Source organism: Symphalangus syndactylus, chromosome 21 (genome assembly GCF_028878055.3).
Source record: "Symphalangus syndactylus isolate Jambi chromosome 21, NHGRI_mSymSyn1-v2.1_pri, whole genome shotgun sequence".
Classification (NCBI taxonomy): Eukaryota; Metazoa; Chordata; class Mammalia; order Primates; family Hylobatidae; genus Symphalangus; species Symphalangus syndactylus.
In genome coordinates this window covers 43450803-43469024 of record NC_072443.2, presented here as the reverse complement: position 1 = coordinate 43469024, position 18222 = coordinate 43450803, and the positions used below count along the sequence as shown (strand labels likewise).

Here is an 18222-nt window from a genome sequence, read left to right as displayed (position 1 = left end):
GCCTCTTTTTATACTAAGAAAGATAACGTGAAGTGAACTCACAAGAAGGGGAAGATGTAGCCTTACCACTTATTAGTTAGCTAGTGGAAAAACCTATCTCTGGCATTTTAACCAAGGATTTCAAAATATTATTTGTGTACCAAGACAACACTGAAAAAGCAAATTCCAGGAAAGTAGGAAATAGGCATGAAAATTCATGGCAGAATAGGATAGCCACAAAAATGACAGGATCCCTGTGTAAGAGGGAAACACCACAGCTGCCCTATTCATTGAGGTATCCACTTGGCTACTTTGTACAATCATTACTGGAAGGGAACTTGAAATCCTTAGCAGATGGGTAGAAAGGGGGCTGGGCGGTGAAAACCATGAGGGTTGCTGTGATCTCTGAATACAAGACATATATGTGCAGGTGGAGGTACACACATAGATTCAACCATGTTTGAGCAAGGCATGCACCTACAGACTCACCAGTGTTGAAGATTTTCCTCTACAAAGTAGCCTGATTGGACAATGTACTTTTTAGCTTCTGGTAGCAGCTCCATCAGTCCTTTTCCCCACCGCAAGGGTGGTCTGGCATTCACAGCATAGGCTGTAAAAAGAGCAGACGCAAGGGCCCCCAGGTAGCCTGTTGGGTGGTGGTGGGTCATCCGACCGCTCTCGATGCTCACTTGGATCAGTGTGTCCAGCTGGCTATGGTGTGGGAACCTGAGACCGATGCACATGGCCCGCATGGCGGCCCCACAGCCACCCTCATGGCTGTTGAAGGGAATCCTCCAGCCATTGGGCTTGCCAGGCTTCAGCTGCATGGCGTTGTGCACCGAGGCATTACCTGGGGAAGAGTCGGATAAGGGATGGGGGTTAGCATAACCAAAGCAAAGGCCCCAGCAGGAATAAATAACTAAACTCTATCTCCAAGTATTTTTGATGGAAAGGGAGGGCCAAAAAAATATGATGATGCATGCCCCAAAACTCCAAACCCCACCCAACAATGTGCCTTTCTTTATGTATAACCCTTGGCAAGATAACGCTAATAAAGGCAGCAGACTCATATAGGGACACTTTGAATCTTTACCAGTCATTACTGAGACATCACAACAAATTTAAGAAGTATATTATTGTCTTTTTTAAGTAAATAAGCCTTTTAAGCTCAGAGCCTAAGAAACTTCCTCAAAATCACATAATCAGCTAGTTAGTGGCTGGGTAAAATCCATCAGACTCCAAAGCCCAATCCCTTATGAAGTCCAATAAGAACCTTACAATTAGGCCGGGCGCAGTGGCTCATGCCTGTAATCCCAGCACTTTGGGAAGTGGAGGCAGGCAGATCATGAGGTCAGGAGATCGAGACCATCCTGACTAACACGGTGAAACTCCGTCTCTACTAAAAATACAAAAAATTAGCCGGGCGTGGTGACAGGTGCCTGTAGTCCCAGCTATTTGGAAGGCTGAGAAAGGAGAATCGTTTGAACCAGGGAGGCAGAGGTTGCAGTGAGTCGAGATTGCGCCACTGCACCCTGGCCTGGGTGACAGAGCGAGACTCCGTCTCAAAACAAAAAACAGAAACCTCACAATTGGAGTTCCTGAACATCAAAAAGAGAGAAAGAGGCCACAAATTCTAGAGTGAAGCCCTGGGCTCAGATGAGGAGCAGTGGATTCAGGGAAACAATGTGTCTTTGGTGAGTCACTGAACCTCTGGGCCTTGGCTATCCCCTCGTGACAGTGATGTAAGCAGGCTCGTCCCCCTGACCTGTCCTACTGGGGACCTGTGAATACGCATGCGAGCCAAGCGATGGCAGCAACATACGATGGAGTGTGGCACTGCTGTTCCTTTACTGGTCAGTGTTTTCACAACAATGTTCATGGACAGCACAGGTGGACAAAAAAAAGTTTCCACTTGCTAAACTGATGAGCTATCAGATGCTGAGAAAGAATGAACAGAGATTGGCATCTAAAGCCAATCCTTGGGGTGCCCCTTGGTATGGTAATGGGAAGCTTTCATCAGGAGGTGTTTTGTGCTGAACTGAGTCCCCCCAGTTCAAATGCTGTAGTTCTAAGTACCTCGATTTGGAGATAGGGCCTTTAAAGAGGTGGTTAAGCTAAAATGTGGCCTTTAGGATAGGCCCTAATCTAATCTGCCTGGTGTCCTTATATGAAGAGGAATGTGAACACACAGAAACACCAGGGATGCATGCACACAGAGGAAAGACCATGTGAGGACACAGCGAGGCGGTGGCTGTCTGCAAGCCAAAGAGAGAGGCCTCAGAAGAAACCAAGCCTGTCAATACCTTGACTTGGATTTCCAGTTTCCAGAGCTGTGAGAGATAAATTTCCATTGTTTCAGCCACTCAGTCTACGCCACTTTGTTATGGCAGCCCTAGCAGCCTCAAATAGGAGAGGTAGGTCAGATGGGCCAGAGAAAATCACCTGGTGGCCCAAGTGGCCCTAACAAGTTGCCAAAGTGGGCAAGAACCACTTGTGAGCAAACCTGTGGCCAGAAGTCTCTGCAAAACCCTTTGCATTTTTTTTTTCTTGAGATGGGGTCTCACTCTGTCACCCAGGCTGGAGTCCAATGGCGAGATCTTGGCTCACTGCAACCTCCGCCTCCAGGGTTCAAGTGATTCTCGTGCCTCAGCCTCCTGGGTAGCTGGGATCACAGGCGTGCACCATCATGCCCAGCTAATTTTTTTATTTTTAGTAGAGACGGGATTTCACCATGTTGGTCAGGCTAGTCTCAAACTCCTAACCTTAGATGATCTGCCCGCCTTGGCCTCCCAAAGTGCTTGGATTACATGCATGAGCCACCGTGCCCAGCTGCATTTTTCTTTAAAAATAAAAAATATACATTTTTCTTTTTACTTATTCATCACAGAAAATTTAGGAATACAAATAAGTAAAAATAAAAAACTATAAATACTCCCATCACCCAAATATAATTAGTAACATCTTTGTACATGGTATTCAAGACCTTTCTCAACACAGAAATACATATCTATTTAAAAAAAAAATTTTTTTTTTGGCCGGACATGGTGGCTTATGCCTGTAATCCCAGCACTTTGGGAGGCTGAGGCAGGTGGATCAACTGAGGTCAAGAGTTTGAGACCAGCCTGGCCAACATGGTGAAACCCCATCTCTACTAAAAATACAAAAATTAGCCGGGCATGGTGGTACATGGCTGTAATCCCAGCTACTTGGGAGGCTGGGGCAGGAGAATCACTTGAACCTGGGAGGCAGAGGTTGCAGTGACCGAGATCGTGCCACTGCACTCCAGCCTGGGCAACAGAGTGAGACTCCATCCCAAAAAAAAAAAAAAAAAAAAAATTTTTTTTTAACTGGCCACTCAAAAAAATTTTTTTAGAAGACAGGCTTTTGCCATGTTGCCCAGGCTAGTCTCAAACTCCTGGACTCAAGCAATCCTCTCGCCTTGGCCTTTCAAAGTGTAGGGATTACAGGTGTAAGCCACAGCACTCGGCCCCACAGATCTATTTTTTAAAGGACAGTAGGTTCATAACATACATATTATTTTATAACCTATTAGTGTATAATAATACCTTTCAATATTAGTAAATATTATTTGCAAATTTTAAATTTTTATTAATATTTTAATTGACAAATCATAATTATATACATTTATTTGGTATAATGCAATGATTTGATATATGTAAACAATGTGGGATGATCAAGCTAATTAGCATATCTATTGCCTCACTTATTTTTTTGTGGTGAGACATTTGAAATTTACTCTCTTGGTGATTTTGAAATATACAATACATTGTTATTGAGTACAGTCACCCTGAATAATTTTAAATGGTTGCAAATGTGTCAGCTTAATTAATTATGAGAGATTTAGGTTCTTTCTATTTATTTCTTTATTTTTTAGAGTCAGGGTCTTGCTCTGTCACTCAGGCTGGAATGCAGTGGTGCGATCCTAGCTCACTGCAGCCTCAATCTCCCTGGCTCAAGCAATCCTCCTACCTCAGCCTCCCAAGTAGCTGGGACTACAGGTATGTGCCACAACACCTGGCTAATGTTTTAAAAATTTTTTTGGAGTGGTAGTCCCCAACCTTTTTGGCACCAGCGACCGGTTTTACAGAAGATAATTTTTCCATGGACAGGGTTGGTTGGGGGAGGTTTTGGGACGAAACTGTTCCACCACAGATCATCAGACATTAGATTCTTATAAGAAGCCCACAATCTAGATCCCTCACATGTGCAGTTCCCAACAGGGTTCAGGCTTCTATGAGAAACTAATGCACCACTGATCTGATGGAGGCAGAGCTGAGGTGAAGACGCTCCTTCGTCCATCGCTCACTTCCTGCTATGTGCCCCAGTTCCTAACAGGCCACGGAGAAGTACCTGTCTCTAGAACAGGGATTGGCTACCCCATTCTAGAGTCAGGGTCTCAGTATATTGCTCAGGCTTGTCTTGAACTCCTGGGCTTAAGTGATTCTCTCACCTTGGCCTCCCAAAGAGCTGGAATTACAGGTATGAGCCATCACCACGGCTGTTATTTCTATTTTTATCACATTTACAAACACTATTGTCTCAGTTATTTAAATCTCCATCAACATTCTTAATGATTTCCTCAAGGCTGTTTTATTCTTTGCCCTCCTTGCACCTCCCACCGGCTGTGCTCACCTGGTGCCCGCCCATCCATGTCTTCCATGCAGTCTTGGTAATGCTTAGCAAGGAGGTAATACAGTCGAGTCAACTTAGGTGCTTTCCCAGCTTCCACAAGAGCTTCTGCTGTAGCCAAGTGCATCACTGTGTCGTCACTAACTCTCCACCTTCCCACGTCTAGGGCATCCAAGCCACCCAGCTGGGCCAACTGCCGGTGTATCTTCTCCCCATCCTGGAGGAACTCCCACTTCCCGTTGTAGTACCCCAGGGCATCTCCAGCTGCACTCAGCACCATAGCAGCCACATACTTCTCCATCAGTCCCTCACACTTGCTGGGCTCTGCAGAGGGTGTCTTTGTGGGGAAATTAAGACAAAGGAAATAGGATGAGGAGCAAGAAGAATCAGAAAAAACAACGACTCCAGCTATGTTTTATTGAGCACTCACTACTTGCAGGCATTGTATCAGTGGCATCTCATGTAATCCTCATCACTGCTCTATGAGGAATGTAAAGCCCATTTTATGTATGAGCAAATGGAGGATCATGGAGATAATGCAGTTTCAGAAATGTTCAGTGACTTGTCTCAGGTCACAGAGCTAATAAGTGGCAGGGCTGGGATCCCAACCTAGGTCCATCTGACTCCGAAGTCTATCATCATAACTACAACTGTATCTCTTGCCTCTTGGTGAGTAGTAAGCCCACTAAATTCTGCAAGTCAAACCCAGCTCATCATTTTCTCTTCTTAGCTGGGATTTGGCCTTAGAAGTGCAAGGCTTAACACTTCCAATTAGTGTCACAATTCGTAGTTCACAAAGCACCTGCACATTCATTGTCTCACTAGTAGGGAGGGATTACAGTATGCATTTCACAGATACGAAAATGAAGGCTCAGATAAGCTAAATTCACAAAACAAGAGGAGAGGAAGTACTGGAACCCAAATCTTCTGATTCCAGCCAAGCCAGGATGCTTGGTATCACACCACTCAGCCTCAGCCCAGACCTTCCTACCTTGGGCAACCTCTTGGTGCCTGAGCCTCCACATTTATAAAATGGCACTGATTTTAAAAAGTAACAACCTCCTGGATTTGTTGTTAGGAATAAATAAATTAAATTTCATAAAGTTGGCTGGTCGTGGTGGCTCACACCTGTAATCCCAGCACTTTGGGAGGCCGAGGTGGGTGGATCATCTGAGGTCAGGAGATCGAGACCAGCCTGGCCAACAGGGTGAAACCCCATCTCTACTAAAAATACAAAAATTAGCCGGATATGGTGATGCGTGCCTGTAGTCCCAGCTACTCGGGAGGCTGAGGCAGGAGAATCGCTTGAACCCGGGAGGCGGAGGTTGCAGTGAGCCGAGAGGTGAAACTTTTCCCTCCTCTCCACTTATCTAAACCCTATTTACTCAAGGTCTAGTTCAAGTCACGGGGCTTCCAGAAGTGCCTCTGCAGCTGCACTGCTGTTGGCCATGGAATGCAGGCTGGAGAGCCCCTGGAGAAGGAGTAAACGACGAAGATAGATGCGTTCCAGTACCCAGTTACTGGTAATGCTGAGTTTCTGAGCTCACAAAGGATATCTGTAAATGTTATTTACATAGTTTATTATTTACAGTGAAGCCTAGGCACTGAGGTTCTGGGCTACTAGATCTGACTCTGCCGAGACAGAATGTGGAAGAACAGACACCCGGGACCGCGGTTTGCCCATCTGTAAATTGGAGGGGGAAGTGGGGAGGTATAGGCTCCCGGAAGTTCCGTCCCGCCCTGTGATTTTCAGACACTAGCTCCGCTTCTTGGCCTCTGAGGACTAACTTTAACCCCCCATACCCTCTCTCTCAATGTCCTCATTGTCCTTTCCGTAATTCCTTCTGGCTCCTCCCTAATGTGTGTTTCTGTGAGTTGCAAGCTGGGATGGGGGAAGAAGACCGGCATCTTTTTTCGGTTGTAAATTCCCTTTAACGTTCGCTTTCAGAACGCTGTAATTAACTCCTCTGAACTTTCACGGGTCACATTCTCGTACCCGAACTATACATTCAGAACTAAGATCTGATCAGCTGCTTCCGGGCCATGCCCGGCTTTGGAAAGAAACGGGGAAGTTGACACGCTCCCACGATTTGCAAGACTGGGAATCCTCACGGCCCCGCCACACTCGGAGCGCGCCAGGGGCCGGGGAGGGGAGCGCGGGGCCGAAGGCCAGGGTCGCGGTACCTGCTCGTAGCCTGGACTGGAACGCGCGAGCGAAGGGCGCGGCGCGGGCTCCCGGGGCCGGGAAAGAGGCCTGGCTGCTACCGGTGGGCAAGGGCGCGGGCTGGGGCGGAGCCGGGTCCCCGGGTCAGCAGGGCGGCGGCGAGCGCCCCCGCACCTGCGCTTGGCGGCGCTGAGTTTGAGCGAATCTTGGAGCCTCCAAGGCGGCTTCCCGGCACCGCCGCGCCCTTCTGCACCCAAGCGACAATGGACAGGACCTCCGTCGCCCCCCCCAAATGCTCTGAAGAGCCCAGAGCCTGGTGCCCGGAATGTGGCGACACCGGAAAGCCGGCTCTCGCCTGGCTGTGGTCAGTGACTTCCGTGTGGCCCCGGCTGACGCCTTCGCCCGTGCTCTCGTCCGACTTTGTAGGACTGTAGTGGACCGGGTGTGCCCAGATGCTTGGAAGAGTGTACTGAGTGCGCCGCCCTTGCCAGGGTTCTGGGCCTTCACGCATAAAGTGGGATAATAATATCTGCCTCTGGCCGGGCACGGTGGCTCACGCCTGTAATTCCAGCACTTTGGGAGGCCGAGACGGGCGGGTCACGAGGTCAGGAGATCGAGACCATCTTGGCTAACACGGTGAAACCCCGTTTCTACCAAAAATACAAAATATTAGCCGGGCGCGTTGGCGGGCGCCTGTAGTCCCAGCTAGTCGGGAGGCTGAGGCAGGAGAATGGCGTAAATCCAGGAGGCGGAGCTTGCAGTGAGCCGAGATCGCGCCACTGCACTCCAACCTGGGGGACACAGCAAGACTCCGTCTCAAAAAAAAAAAAATAATAAAAATAATAATATCTGCCTCTTAGAATGGTTGTTAAGGATTCAGTTAGTTAATTTTAACCAGTCATTTATTTGGCAGCAGCGTAGAATTCTTTTATCCTGATCGTAAATATAAGCAAAGAAAAACGAAGAGTATTTTTGTCTAAATACATTAATCATGTCACTTTTAAGGCAAATCAGAATCACCATATGCAAGTATTCTATATATTTCTCCAAAGTTTTAAATTTGCTATGCCTATTTTCTTGCTGTAATGACTAGCCTTGGTCTGACAGCTTTTTAAAAAATTGATATATAATTTATATATAATGAAATGTCCTTACACCATAATCAAGATATGAAATATTTCCATCACTTTAAAACATTCTCTTGTGGCCTTCCCCGTGAATACCCATCTCCATCTCCAACTCTAGCCTAAGTGACTTTTGAGTGTTTACAAAAATCAAGTTCACCAGTAAGGGAGGCAGAGATCACCTCCAACCCCCAACACTCTTTAGCTCTTAATGGGCTAATCAGCTGCATCTAGAAGCCAAATTGACACTAGGCAGATTAACAAGAGAAAAGTATACAAATTTTATTAATTTTACATGTACACGGGGATGTTAAGAAACTGAATCCTGAAGAAAGTGTCCAAAGCAAGATGCTTTTATACTTTTTAGAAAAAGAGTGATAAATTTAAGAAGAAACGACAGGACAAAGAAAATCCGGCTAGGGTGGTAAAAATTTCTAGGGGAGCCCCTAGGAGATATATGGGGGATGGGGTGTAAAACAGGTGGAAGATAATGGTTGCTTTGCAAGAATATTTATTCCAGTCCAAATGCCACCTCCAGTTCCAAATCTCTGGTGATAAGGGCTATTTTCACACTCTGGCATGGAGAACATACCTCTCCTAGAGGAATCTTTATTGCTGGCTGCATGCAGGAAGAGACAGTTCAGCTCCTGTCAGGGAACCAGGCTCATTTGCCTTTCACACAGTATGCCAATCACTGAGGTGCACAAGTTTTGCAGTAGAGAAAGGGTGTATTCACAAGGCAGCCAAGACAGGAGACTGGAGGACAGGCCTCAAATCTGCCTTTGCAAAGATGGAATTTTAGGAGTGCTTATGGGATAGGGGAGGAAGGTGGTCCAAGGTTCAGAGAAAGATGAGGTAAGGAAAAGTGAGGCAATCAGTAATCTGAGCAAGCATAGTCAAGCTTCATGGCTGTTCATAGAACACATGTTCACAAAATCGTGACGTTAGCATGATCTGAGGGTGGAGCTTTGGGCCTTCTGATGTCAAAAGGTCACCCATTGGACACTCACGCAGGCCTAGATGAAGGGCTGTTGGCTTGAACTGGACAAGAACTGACTCTAAGTTCCTGAAAAATAACTTAAGCAATAATTTCCATGGTGTCCTATCGAAGAAGTTATCTATAAGGAGACAAGTGGAATTTAGTTATGTATTGTCTAGCTACATGACTTCTAGCTATGTAGGTTTTAAAATCGACTAGAAGCAAGTGACTAAAAGCAAGCAAGGCAAATTAAGTGTCAGGCCTAATCAGGTCAGCCCTCAGTTTTACCCTTTCTGAAACTATAATTTCTTTAATGTTTTCAACTCAAAGTAATCAATATATTATATGGCATATTTGGGGATGGCACATCCTTCGTTCTTTCAACTATCAAAGATTTTCAGCCTCTGAGGATACAGTCAAAGCAAGTTCTGTAGTAAGAGACATTTTTAATAATAAGCATCCTGATAAAACTCAACACAGTTTCAGCTTAAGATGTCTGCTGAGGATATTGTTCATATTATATAGTGATCTTTCTGTGAGAATCCATGGGAAAGGGTGATTTTTTGTTTTTGTTTTTGGCTTAAATGTAAAGAATAACTGGGGCTGGGCACAGTGGCTCATGCCTGTAATCCCAGTACTTTGGGAGGCCGAGGGGTTCAGATTGCTTGAGAGCAGGAGTTCGAGACTAGCCTGGGCAACATGGTGAAACCTGTTCTCTACAAAAATACAAAAAGTATCCAGGCATGCGCCTGTGGTCTGAGCTACTCAGGAGGCTGAGGTGGGAGGATTGCTTGAGCCCAGGAGGCAGAGGTTGCAGTGAGCTGAGATTGTGCCACTGCACTCCAGCCTGGATGACAGAGCAAGAGCCTGTCTCAAAACACAAACAAACAAACAAAAACAAAACAGAAAAACTGGGGTTGTTAGCAATTAGTTTGCTTTTAACTTTATGGTGCCTATGAACTTTGTGACCATTAGCATAGACTCCTGACACATCCATGCTATCTGGTTTCAAACCCTTGTAACAACACTTGGGGGCCGGGCACAGTGGCTCACGCCTGTAATCCCAGCACTTTGGGAAGCCAAGGCGGGTGGATCATGAGGTCAGGAGTTTGAGGCCTGACCAACATGGTGAAACCCTGTCTCTACTAAAAATAATAAATTAGCAGGGCATGGTGGTGGGTGCCTGTAATCCCAGCTACTTGGGAGGCTGAGGCAGGAGAATTGCTTGAACCCAGGAGGCGGAGGTTGCAGTGAGCCAAGATCGTGCCACTGCACTCCAACCTGGGCGACAGAGTGAGACTTCATCTGAAAACAAAACAAAACAACACTAGCTTGAGTAAGTGACTTTAGACAAGTCACTTCATCTTGCTAAGCTTCACTTTCTTTTATAAAGTAGGAAAAATAATAGTACATATTTCATAAAGTTGGTTTGAAGATTGCATGAAATAATTAATTGAAAAATTTTAGCACAGTGCTTATCAATGTAGTAGTCATGCAAGAAAAAATTACTACCAGGTCAGATATGTCTCTGTATTCCCAGTTCTCATCTCCATCACACACATGAGCCATTCTACCTTCTTTTCACATTAGTTAACACCTACTGACATCCTTTCTCTTCTGTCAAAATTAGAAAATGTTTTTGGGCATCGAGGACATTGTCGTGTAAACCAAAAGGATAATTTATCAGTTAGCATGTTTCCAGCTCCAAATAATGGCAAATAACCATCACTCTTCCCCACCCCCAAAACACCGCATACTCACCAGGCTTAAATAATAATGACACTTATTATCTTATGTAACAAAATGTCTAAAGGTAAGAAGTCCCAGGGTTAATTTAGCAACTCAATACTATCATCAAAGGCCCTGTTCTTCTTATCTTTCTGACCTACTATCTTCAGTTATTTTTATCCCCAGACTGACGTTTTTAACTGGCACAAGATCATATTTTTCCCCATTTTAATTCATTTTATCAAATGTATATAGAGGTCCTATCCTTCGGTGTGTTTTTGTTTAAACCATTTTGCTATTTTGTGTCTGCTAGCAAGCCCAAGAGGCCTTGCCTATTAACCATTTACTGTTAATTCCTTCGAAAATTTTTGTTTAGCTCTGATTATTTAACTAGGCAGTCAAGATAATGTGTATGCATAATAACACATTGCAGTTACAGTTATAGACAGTGTCCAGTGGAAAAAGAAAGTGTTTCTTCTTTCAAGATGAAGAAACTATTCGCAAAGATCCTCCAGAAGTCTAAACCAATTCCTGGCAGGCAGGTTGGATTATGACGTTTCCCTTAGATCAAGGACAGACACATCTTCCCTGAGAGGTAGAGGTAGGTTCTTTTACAAAAATCAGGGTTTGTTTGCAAAGGAAACAGTGAATGTTGTTCTGCCAAGAAGAACAAATAGTTACTTGGCATCTTACTAGGTGCTAGGCATTAGTATAGGTCCTGGAAAGACAAATATGTTGCATACTTGGTTCCTTGTTCTTAGTTTTATTGAGGAAGACACATCATCGGCATCTTCATTATTCACCAATGCAGAATCAATTGCTATGCTGAGGCTCTTGCTGAGAAATAAACTTGTAGGCCTTGGACCTGATCTTAAGATACTTCAGACACTTCATCTATAAGGTCGGAACAATGACACTGTTCTTAACAAACTGGTCACTTACAAGAATGATCTTTATACATTCTTCAGACATTGAACAACTGCTGTGTAAGTATATGCTAGGCCCTGACAGCCCCTGCTCTTCTAGGGCACTCAAGTGATCTCATTTTTCGGCTGCTAACATATTTTTAAAATTACCAAAAAAAGTGTTTATATGTTTTCTTAGATCACTTTATTGAGATATGACTGGCATACAAAAAGCTGCACATATTTCGTGTATACAACTTGATGAGTTTGAAGATAAGTATGGTAACTTTTTATGACAAAAGTAATGTATAATTGTAGTCAAAATGTTCTAAAAGAAATACTCACACACATTCACAAATATAAATGTTTCTGGATGTTCTGCACAAAATGTTCCCAAAGGGAGAAAATTGGAAATATCTTCAATATCCATCTACAAGGGAGTATTCATTTCCTTCCCCTAAATTGTGACATAACTATTTATGGAAAAACTATGGAGCTGCTTAAAACCATGAGATAGACATAGACATGCTCACATGGGAAAAGCTTAGAGACACTTAATTGAAAAAAAACAAAATTTTAGGCTGGGCGTGGTGGCTCACTTCTGTAATCCCAGCACTTTGGGAGACCAAGGTGGGTGAATCACTTGAGGTCAGAAGTTCAAGACCAGCCTGGCCAACATGGCAAAACCCTGCCTCTACTAAAAATACAAAAATTAGCTGGGCATGGTGGTGCAGGCCTGTAGTCCCAGCTACTCGGGAGGCTGAGGCAGGAGAATCGCTTGAACCCTGGGGGTGAGGCTGCAGTGAGCCAAGATCACGCCACTGCACTCCAGCGTGGGCAACAGAGCAAGACTCTATCTCAAAACAAACAAACAAACAAACAAAAAATTAAAAAGATTTAAAAAGATGAATATATATGGCCTTATTTTATTCGTGAAAAAAGCTCTGTGTTTGTGCATGCGCAAATGCAGGTATATTGGTGTAAAATGGCTAGAAGCATAAATATTGAATTTTTAATAATGATTACAGTTATCTCTGACGATGCGGATGGGAGAGTTGTCAGGGATTAGGAAGAGAGATAAAGGGAAACCTAATGTTTGCAATAAGCATTTTTGTATATTATGTGTATAAAGAAATTTTAGAAAACATAGACAAAATAGAAACCATCCACAGTCCACAGTCCATGATTCAGGTTGTATATATTTACAGTCTTTATTTTATGTACATGTTTTTTCAACAAAAATGGAATAATTTTGTGTATGCAATTTTATATCCTTTAAATAAAACTACTTACTTTTACATTATAAGCGTGTCTGTCTCGTTTGCAATAGTGTTATGACCATAATTGATTCTAAATGTTCAGATAAGGTCATGCTTTTAGAAGAAACTCCCTTCCAGTTTGATACAAAAAAGTTTAAGGCCCTGGTGGTCAGCTCCTTTCCTACCACATGGTGGCTAAGACTGCTTCAACAGAAGGCAGAATCAAAAAACAGGAATTAACTCTTTGCCACTTTGTGCGGCTGAAAATGTGATTATACATACATGACTGCCTAGTTAAATAATCAGAGCTTAAAAAAAAGTGAAAGAAAAGGGTGTTAACAGGAAATCGTTGATAGGCGGGGCCACTTGGACTTACTAGCAGACACAAAATAGCAGAAAAGTTTTGAAAAAAACATACTACAGGATAGGACCTCCATATACATTTGTTAAAATGAATTTAAATGAAGGAAAATGAAGAAAACAGAAGAAAGCTAGTACAGGAGAAATAAGAAACCAAAAGTAGCTGCTCACGTATCCTGTGTTGTCAATTCAATTCAAGAAGATTTAGTGAGCATCTGTGATGGCTAATTTTGTCAGCCTGGCTAGGCCACAGTGCCCAGATATTTGGTCAAACATTGTTCTAGATGTTTCTGTGCTGGTATTTTTTAAGATGAGATTCACATCTAAATCAGTAGCCTTTGAGTAAAGCAGATTACTCTCCCTAAGGTGGATGAGCCTCATTCCAATCAGTTGAAGGCCTTTAACAGAAAAAAGACTCGCCTCCCCCAAGGAAGAGAGAATTCTGCCAGACTGCCTTTATACCGAGCTGCAACTCTTTCCTGGGTCTTTAGCCTGCTGGCCTACCCTGTCGAACCTGCCAGCCTCCACAGTTGTATAAGCCAATTCCTTAAAGTAAAGTAAACTTTCTTTCTCTGAATGTGTGTGTGTGTCCATCCTATTGGTTCCTTGACTAATACAGTATCTAAAATGTGCCAGCCAGTCTGGCACGGTGGTTCACGCCTGTAATCCCAGCACTTTGGGAGGCCGAGGCGGGCGGATCACTTGAGGTCAGGAGTTCAAGACCAGCCTGGCCAACAGGGTGAAACCCTGCCTTTACTAAAAATACAAAAATTAGCTGGGCATGGTGGCGGGTGACTGTAATCCCAGCCACTTGGGAGGCTGAGGCAGGAGAATTGCTTGAACCCGGGAGGCGGAGGTTGCAGTGAGCCAAGATTGCACCAATTGCACTCCAGCTTGGGCAACAAGAGCAAAACTCTGACTCAAAAATAATAAAAATAAATAAATAAATAAATAAACAAAATGTGCCAGCCAAGCACATGCTTGGTGCTTCTTGCACGTACAGAGGTAGGGCAAAAATCACACGAGGAGAGAAGACACTGTACAGTATAATGGCACGAGGCCTTGAGGAGTATGGAAACAGAATGTTCAAGGTAGATGGTTGGCAACTATGAGAGAGTTAATGGTATCAGCTCCGTCAGGGTGTTCAGAGGCGGCATCCGGAAGATCAGCTCATCAAGGAAAACAGGCTCAGACTCCACCGCTGATTTCAACCAACCACATGACTGCTGTCCCTTCCTTTTGCAGTTTTGACACAACTGACCATTATTCTGTCCTCATAAGAGACCACCAATCACAGATTGGTTCTGGCCAGCCTACAGAGGACCTGTAGTGAGGGTTTTTGTGTCCTCTGCTTCACCTTTTAACATCAGAGGGCCGAGAACTCCACCGCCAGATCATGCTAATGCTGCCATTTTTTTGTAAAAGGGACTCTTGAAGGGGCATGAAGCTCAATTGCACATGTTTCTCCTTTCATAAATATTCATGGCTCCTCCTATAGCTTATTAAATATGTGTATTTTTGTAATCCTAGCTACTTGGGAGGCTGAGGCACGAGAATCGCTTGAACTCAAGAGGTGGAGGTTGAAGTGAGCTGAGATTCTGCCACTGCACTCCAGCCTGGGTGACAGAGACCTTGTCTCAATAAATAAATAAATAAATAAATATGTGTATTTGGCCGCTCTGCTCAGCATACATTCCTGTTCCCTTTGCCTTTCCCTCGAGGTGCCTCTTTTTGGCTTTTGGCTGGAAGGCTACACTTCCCAGACTGAGAATGGCCACCCTGCCGTCTGCAACCCTTTATGAAAAATAAAGCTCTCTTTTCCAGATTTATAAACCTTGTCAATTTTCAGTTGACAATAAGTTTCTTTTTTTTTTTTTGAGATGGAGTCTGGCTCTGTCACTCAGGCCTGAGGGCAGTGGTGCAATCCCAGCTTGCTGCAACCTCCACTTCCCAGGTTCAAGCAATTATCCTGCCTCAGCTCCCCAAGCAGCTGGGATTACAGGCGCTTGCTACCACGCCCGGCTAATTTTTGTATTTTTAGTAGAGAGAGGGGTTTCACCATGTTGGCCAGGCTGGTCTTGAACTCCTGACCTCAAGTGATCCACTTGCCTCAGCCTCCCAAAGTGCTGGGATTATAGGCATTAGGCACCATGCCCGGCTGACGATAACTTTCTAGGGAGGAAGCTGAGGCCAGTGAAGACAGTTACTCAGAGTTTATATAACTCAGTTTCACACATGGAGAGAAGTGGGCCTGGAGCCCATGCCCTCTGAACTCCCAGCCAGGACTTCTTCCATTCCTTCTACTGTCACTTAGAAAAAAATTGAAATGACATGATAGACTAAACATCTATTAAAGATATGAACCTCCTGAGTCTGATTTTTTAAATATTTGCTGGGCGCAGTGGCTCATGCCTATAAACCCAGTATGCTGGGAGGCAGAGGTGGGAGGATCACTTGAGCCCAGGAGTTCAAGACCAGCCTGTGCAATAAAGTGAGACCCTGTCTCTACAAAATAAACAAATAAATAAAATTATCCAGGTGTGGTGGTGCACACCCGTAGTCCTAGCTACTGAAGAGGCTGGGGCAGGAGGATTGCTTGAGCCTGAGAGTTCAAGGTTACAATAAGCTAGGGTCACACAACTGCACAGTAGCCTGGGTGACACAGTGAGACCCTGTCTCTAAATAAATAAATAAATAAATATTCTATACCCCGCCCCCAAAGAGCCTTAAGCCTCTTGTTAATGACAGTCTAAAAGTTGTATTTAAAGAAAAATCTAAGATATGCATTGTAATTCTAACAAGCAGGCAGTAATCAAATATAGCAAGAGGTAGAGATGGGAGACTATATGGAGAGAAGCAAAAGAGATAAGTGGATACAAACTGGTGTTTTAAAACCTAGGGGTGGCCGGGCGTGGTGGCTCACACCTGTAATCCCAGCACTTTGGGGGGCCGAGGCAGGTGGATTATGAGGTCAGGAGTTCAAGACCAGCCTGGCCAACATGGTGAAACCTCCTCTCTACTAAGAATACAAAATTAGCTGGGCGTGGTGGTGCATGCCTGTAATCCCAGCTACTTGGGAGGCTGAGGCAGGAGAATCACTTGAACCTGGGAGGCAGAGGTTGCAGTGAGCCAAGATCGTGCCACTACACTGTAGCCTGGGCGACAGACTGAGACTCCATCTTAAAAAACAAAACAAGACAAAAAAAAACCCTAGGAGCAGCTTCCACCCTTCTATGCAGAGCAGAAAGAGACCCGAGGGAAGTCCATGTGGATGTGAATCCTGCTCCTCCCAACAACGCAGTAGCCTGCTCCTGTAGGTCAGGGCTTTCCAGCCTTTGCTCTGGAGATTCACCAGTAATTTTCAAATCTTCTTTGGTACATTTCCTAGCAGATGACCTCTGTTGCTCCCTTTCTCCTGGTTTTGCTGGGATTTCCCACAGGAAGAGAAGCTCAGCTGGCCAGCTGAGTCCCAAGTTCCGCTTCCAGGGTTTGCAATGAAACATCAATGCTCCTGCACACGGTCCCATCCTAAGGGGACTTCACTGCCTCCTAGACTCTCAGTAGGTGAAAATACAGCTTCTAGGAAGTAAAAAGTGACTGCTCCCTAAACCAAAAGTCTGGGGGGCCTTACTGAAGTTATCTTTCTTTCATGTAGTCTCTGCCCCACAATCCCTCCACTGGGGTCAACCTGGGCAAACATACATGAATCTACTCTCATTTCTATTTCTAGAAGTATCCTTGAGACAAAAGGTAAAGAAAAATCTAGTCGGGGGACATTTTGTTCCTCTTATTTTTCCAGCAAGCTCCTTCTCCCTCTGATGAGGCAACAGTCCCTCATCCCTTGGTCTCTGGCATTCATTCCTAAGATTACTCTCTAGAGAGAACTCCTGAAGTTTAGGGTGGGGCATCTAAACAAAGGACACCAAAAGGTTTCAAATGGATGCCAGTTTAGGCACATTTCCTAGTTGTGTCTGGGGCCATTGGAGGAGTCACTCAACCCCAGTGGCCACTGGAGAAATCAGTTCAAGGCTCAGGAGAGATTCAATCTGAGAGTGCTGTTAAGGATCTTCACTCCATAAAATCCTGTTCTTCATCATGTGGTACTTGTATAAATCAGGCCCTCAAGTGGTCAAATTCCTTCTCGTATTCAAATAATAGGTAAATATCCACATAAGGTTAACTTATTTGGTTGTTTTTTTTTTTTTTTTTTTGAGTCAGAGTCTCACTCTGTTGCCCAGGCTGGAGTGCAATTGTTCAACCTCAGCTCACTGCAACCTCCACCTCCCAGGTTCAAGCGATTCTCATGCTTCAGCCTCCAGAGTAGCTGGGATTACAGGCACCCACCACCATGCCCAGCTAATTTTTAAATTTTTAGTAGAGATGGGGTTTTGCCATGTTGGCCAGGCTGGTCTCGAACTCCTGACCTCAAGTGATCCACCTTCCTTGGCCTCCCAAAGTGCTGGGATTACAGGTGTGAGCCACTATACCTGGCCATACGTTAAGTTTTAAATGTTGACCCTTCTAGAAAGAGGTAGTGAAGGGGAACTTCCCCTTTCCATTCAAGCCTTGCAATTTCTCTTTAATTTTAGGAACAGAATCAAATTCCTTTTCCGAAATCTGGAAACCATGACCTTTGACGTTGTGGACCAACGTAATATAAAACAAATGGCAACTGTTTGATTCACTTTTCAGAATAATACAAAAAAAGGAAGAAGTTGGGGGCAGAGCTGGGGAGGAGAGAGGGAGGAGGAACAGGCTGTCTCCATGACCCTTAAGCTCTAATTCATTCACGCCATGGTGACCCACTTTGAAAGCATAGATCATGTCTGGCTTCTCCTACTGCCTAGTCCTTGGTTCCTGTTTCTCAGGGGACAGGGAAAATGAAATAGAAAACTGAAAAGGGTGACTTTTGTAACTTTGTTAGTGGTTCTGGTGGACAGTGTGGTAGGGCGGGGGATTGGCAGCCAGTGGCAGTGACATTTAATGCCTCAGGTCCTAGAATCGTGGACTGCCTGGGATTCCACCATAGTCCCTTACTTTCAGACAGAGAAATCTCTGTTTTCCCCAAACAGGA

The 18222-nt window shown here is 44.5% G+C and overlaps 1 protein-coding gene across 2 annotated transcripts in view; it reads right to left on the bottom strand.

The window, feature by feature from the left end:
* ADPRH (ADP-ribosylarginine hydrolase) overlaps window positions 1–18222 on the bottom strand; it is a 31297-nt gene that overhangs the window by 2840 nt on the left and 10235 nt on the right. The window contains exons 1-3 of one of the 2 annotated variants that reach the window (XM_055260246.2): window positions 6814–7156; window positions 4633–4966; window positions 469–829 (exon numbers count right to left, since the gene is read on the bottom strand). In XM_055260246.2, the coding sequence (XP_055116221.2) occupies window positions 469–829; window positions 4633–4930 (659 nt within the window). In that variant the 5' untranslated portion in view covers window positions 4931–4966; window positions 6814–7156. Of the gene's footprint in view, window positions 1–468; window positions 830–4632; window positions 4967–6813; window positions 7157–18222 lie in introns of those variants that run through there. The other variant, XM_055260248.2, reaches the window with a different exon arrangement.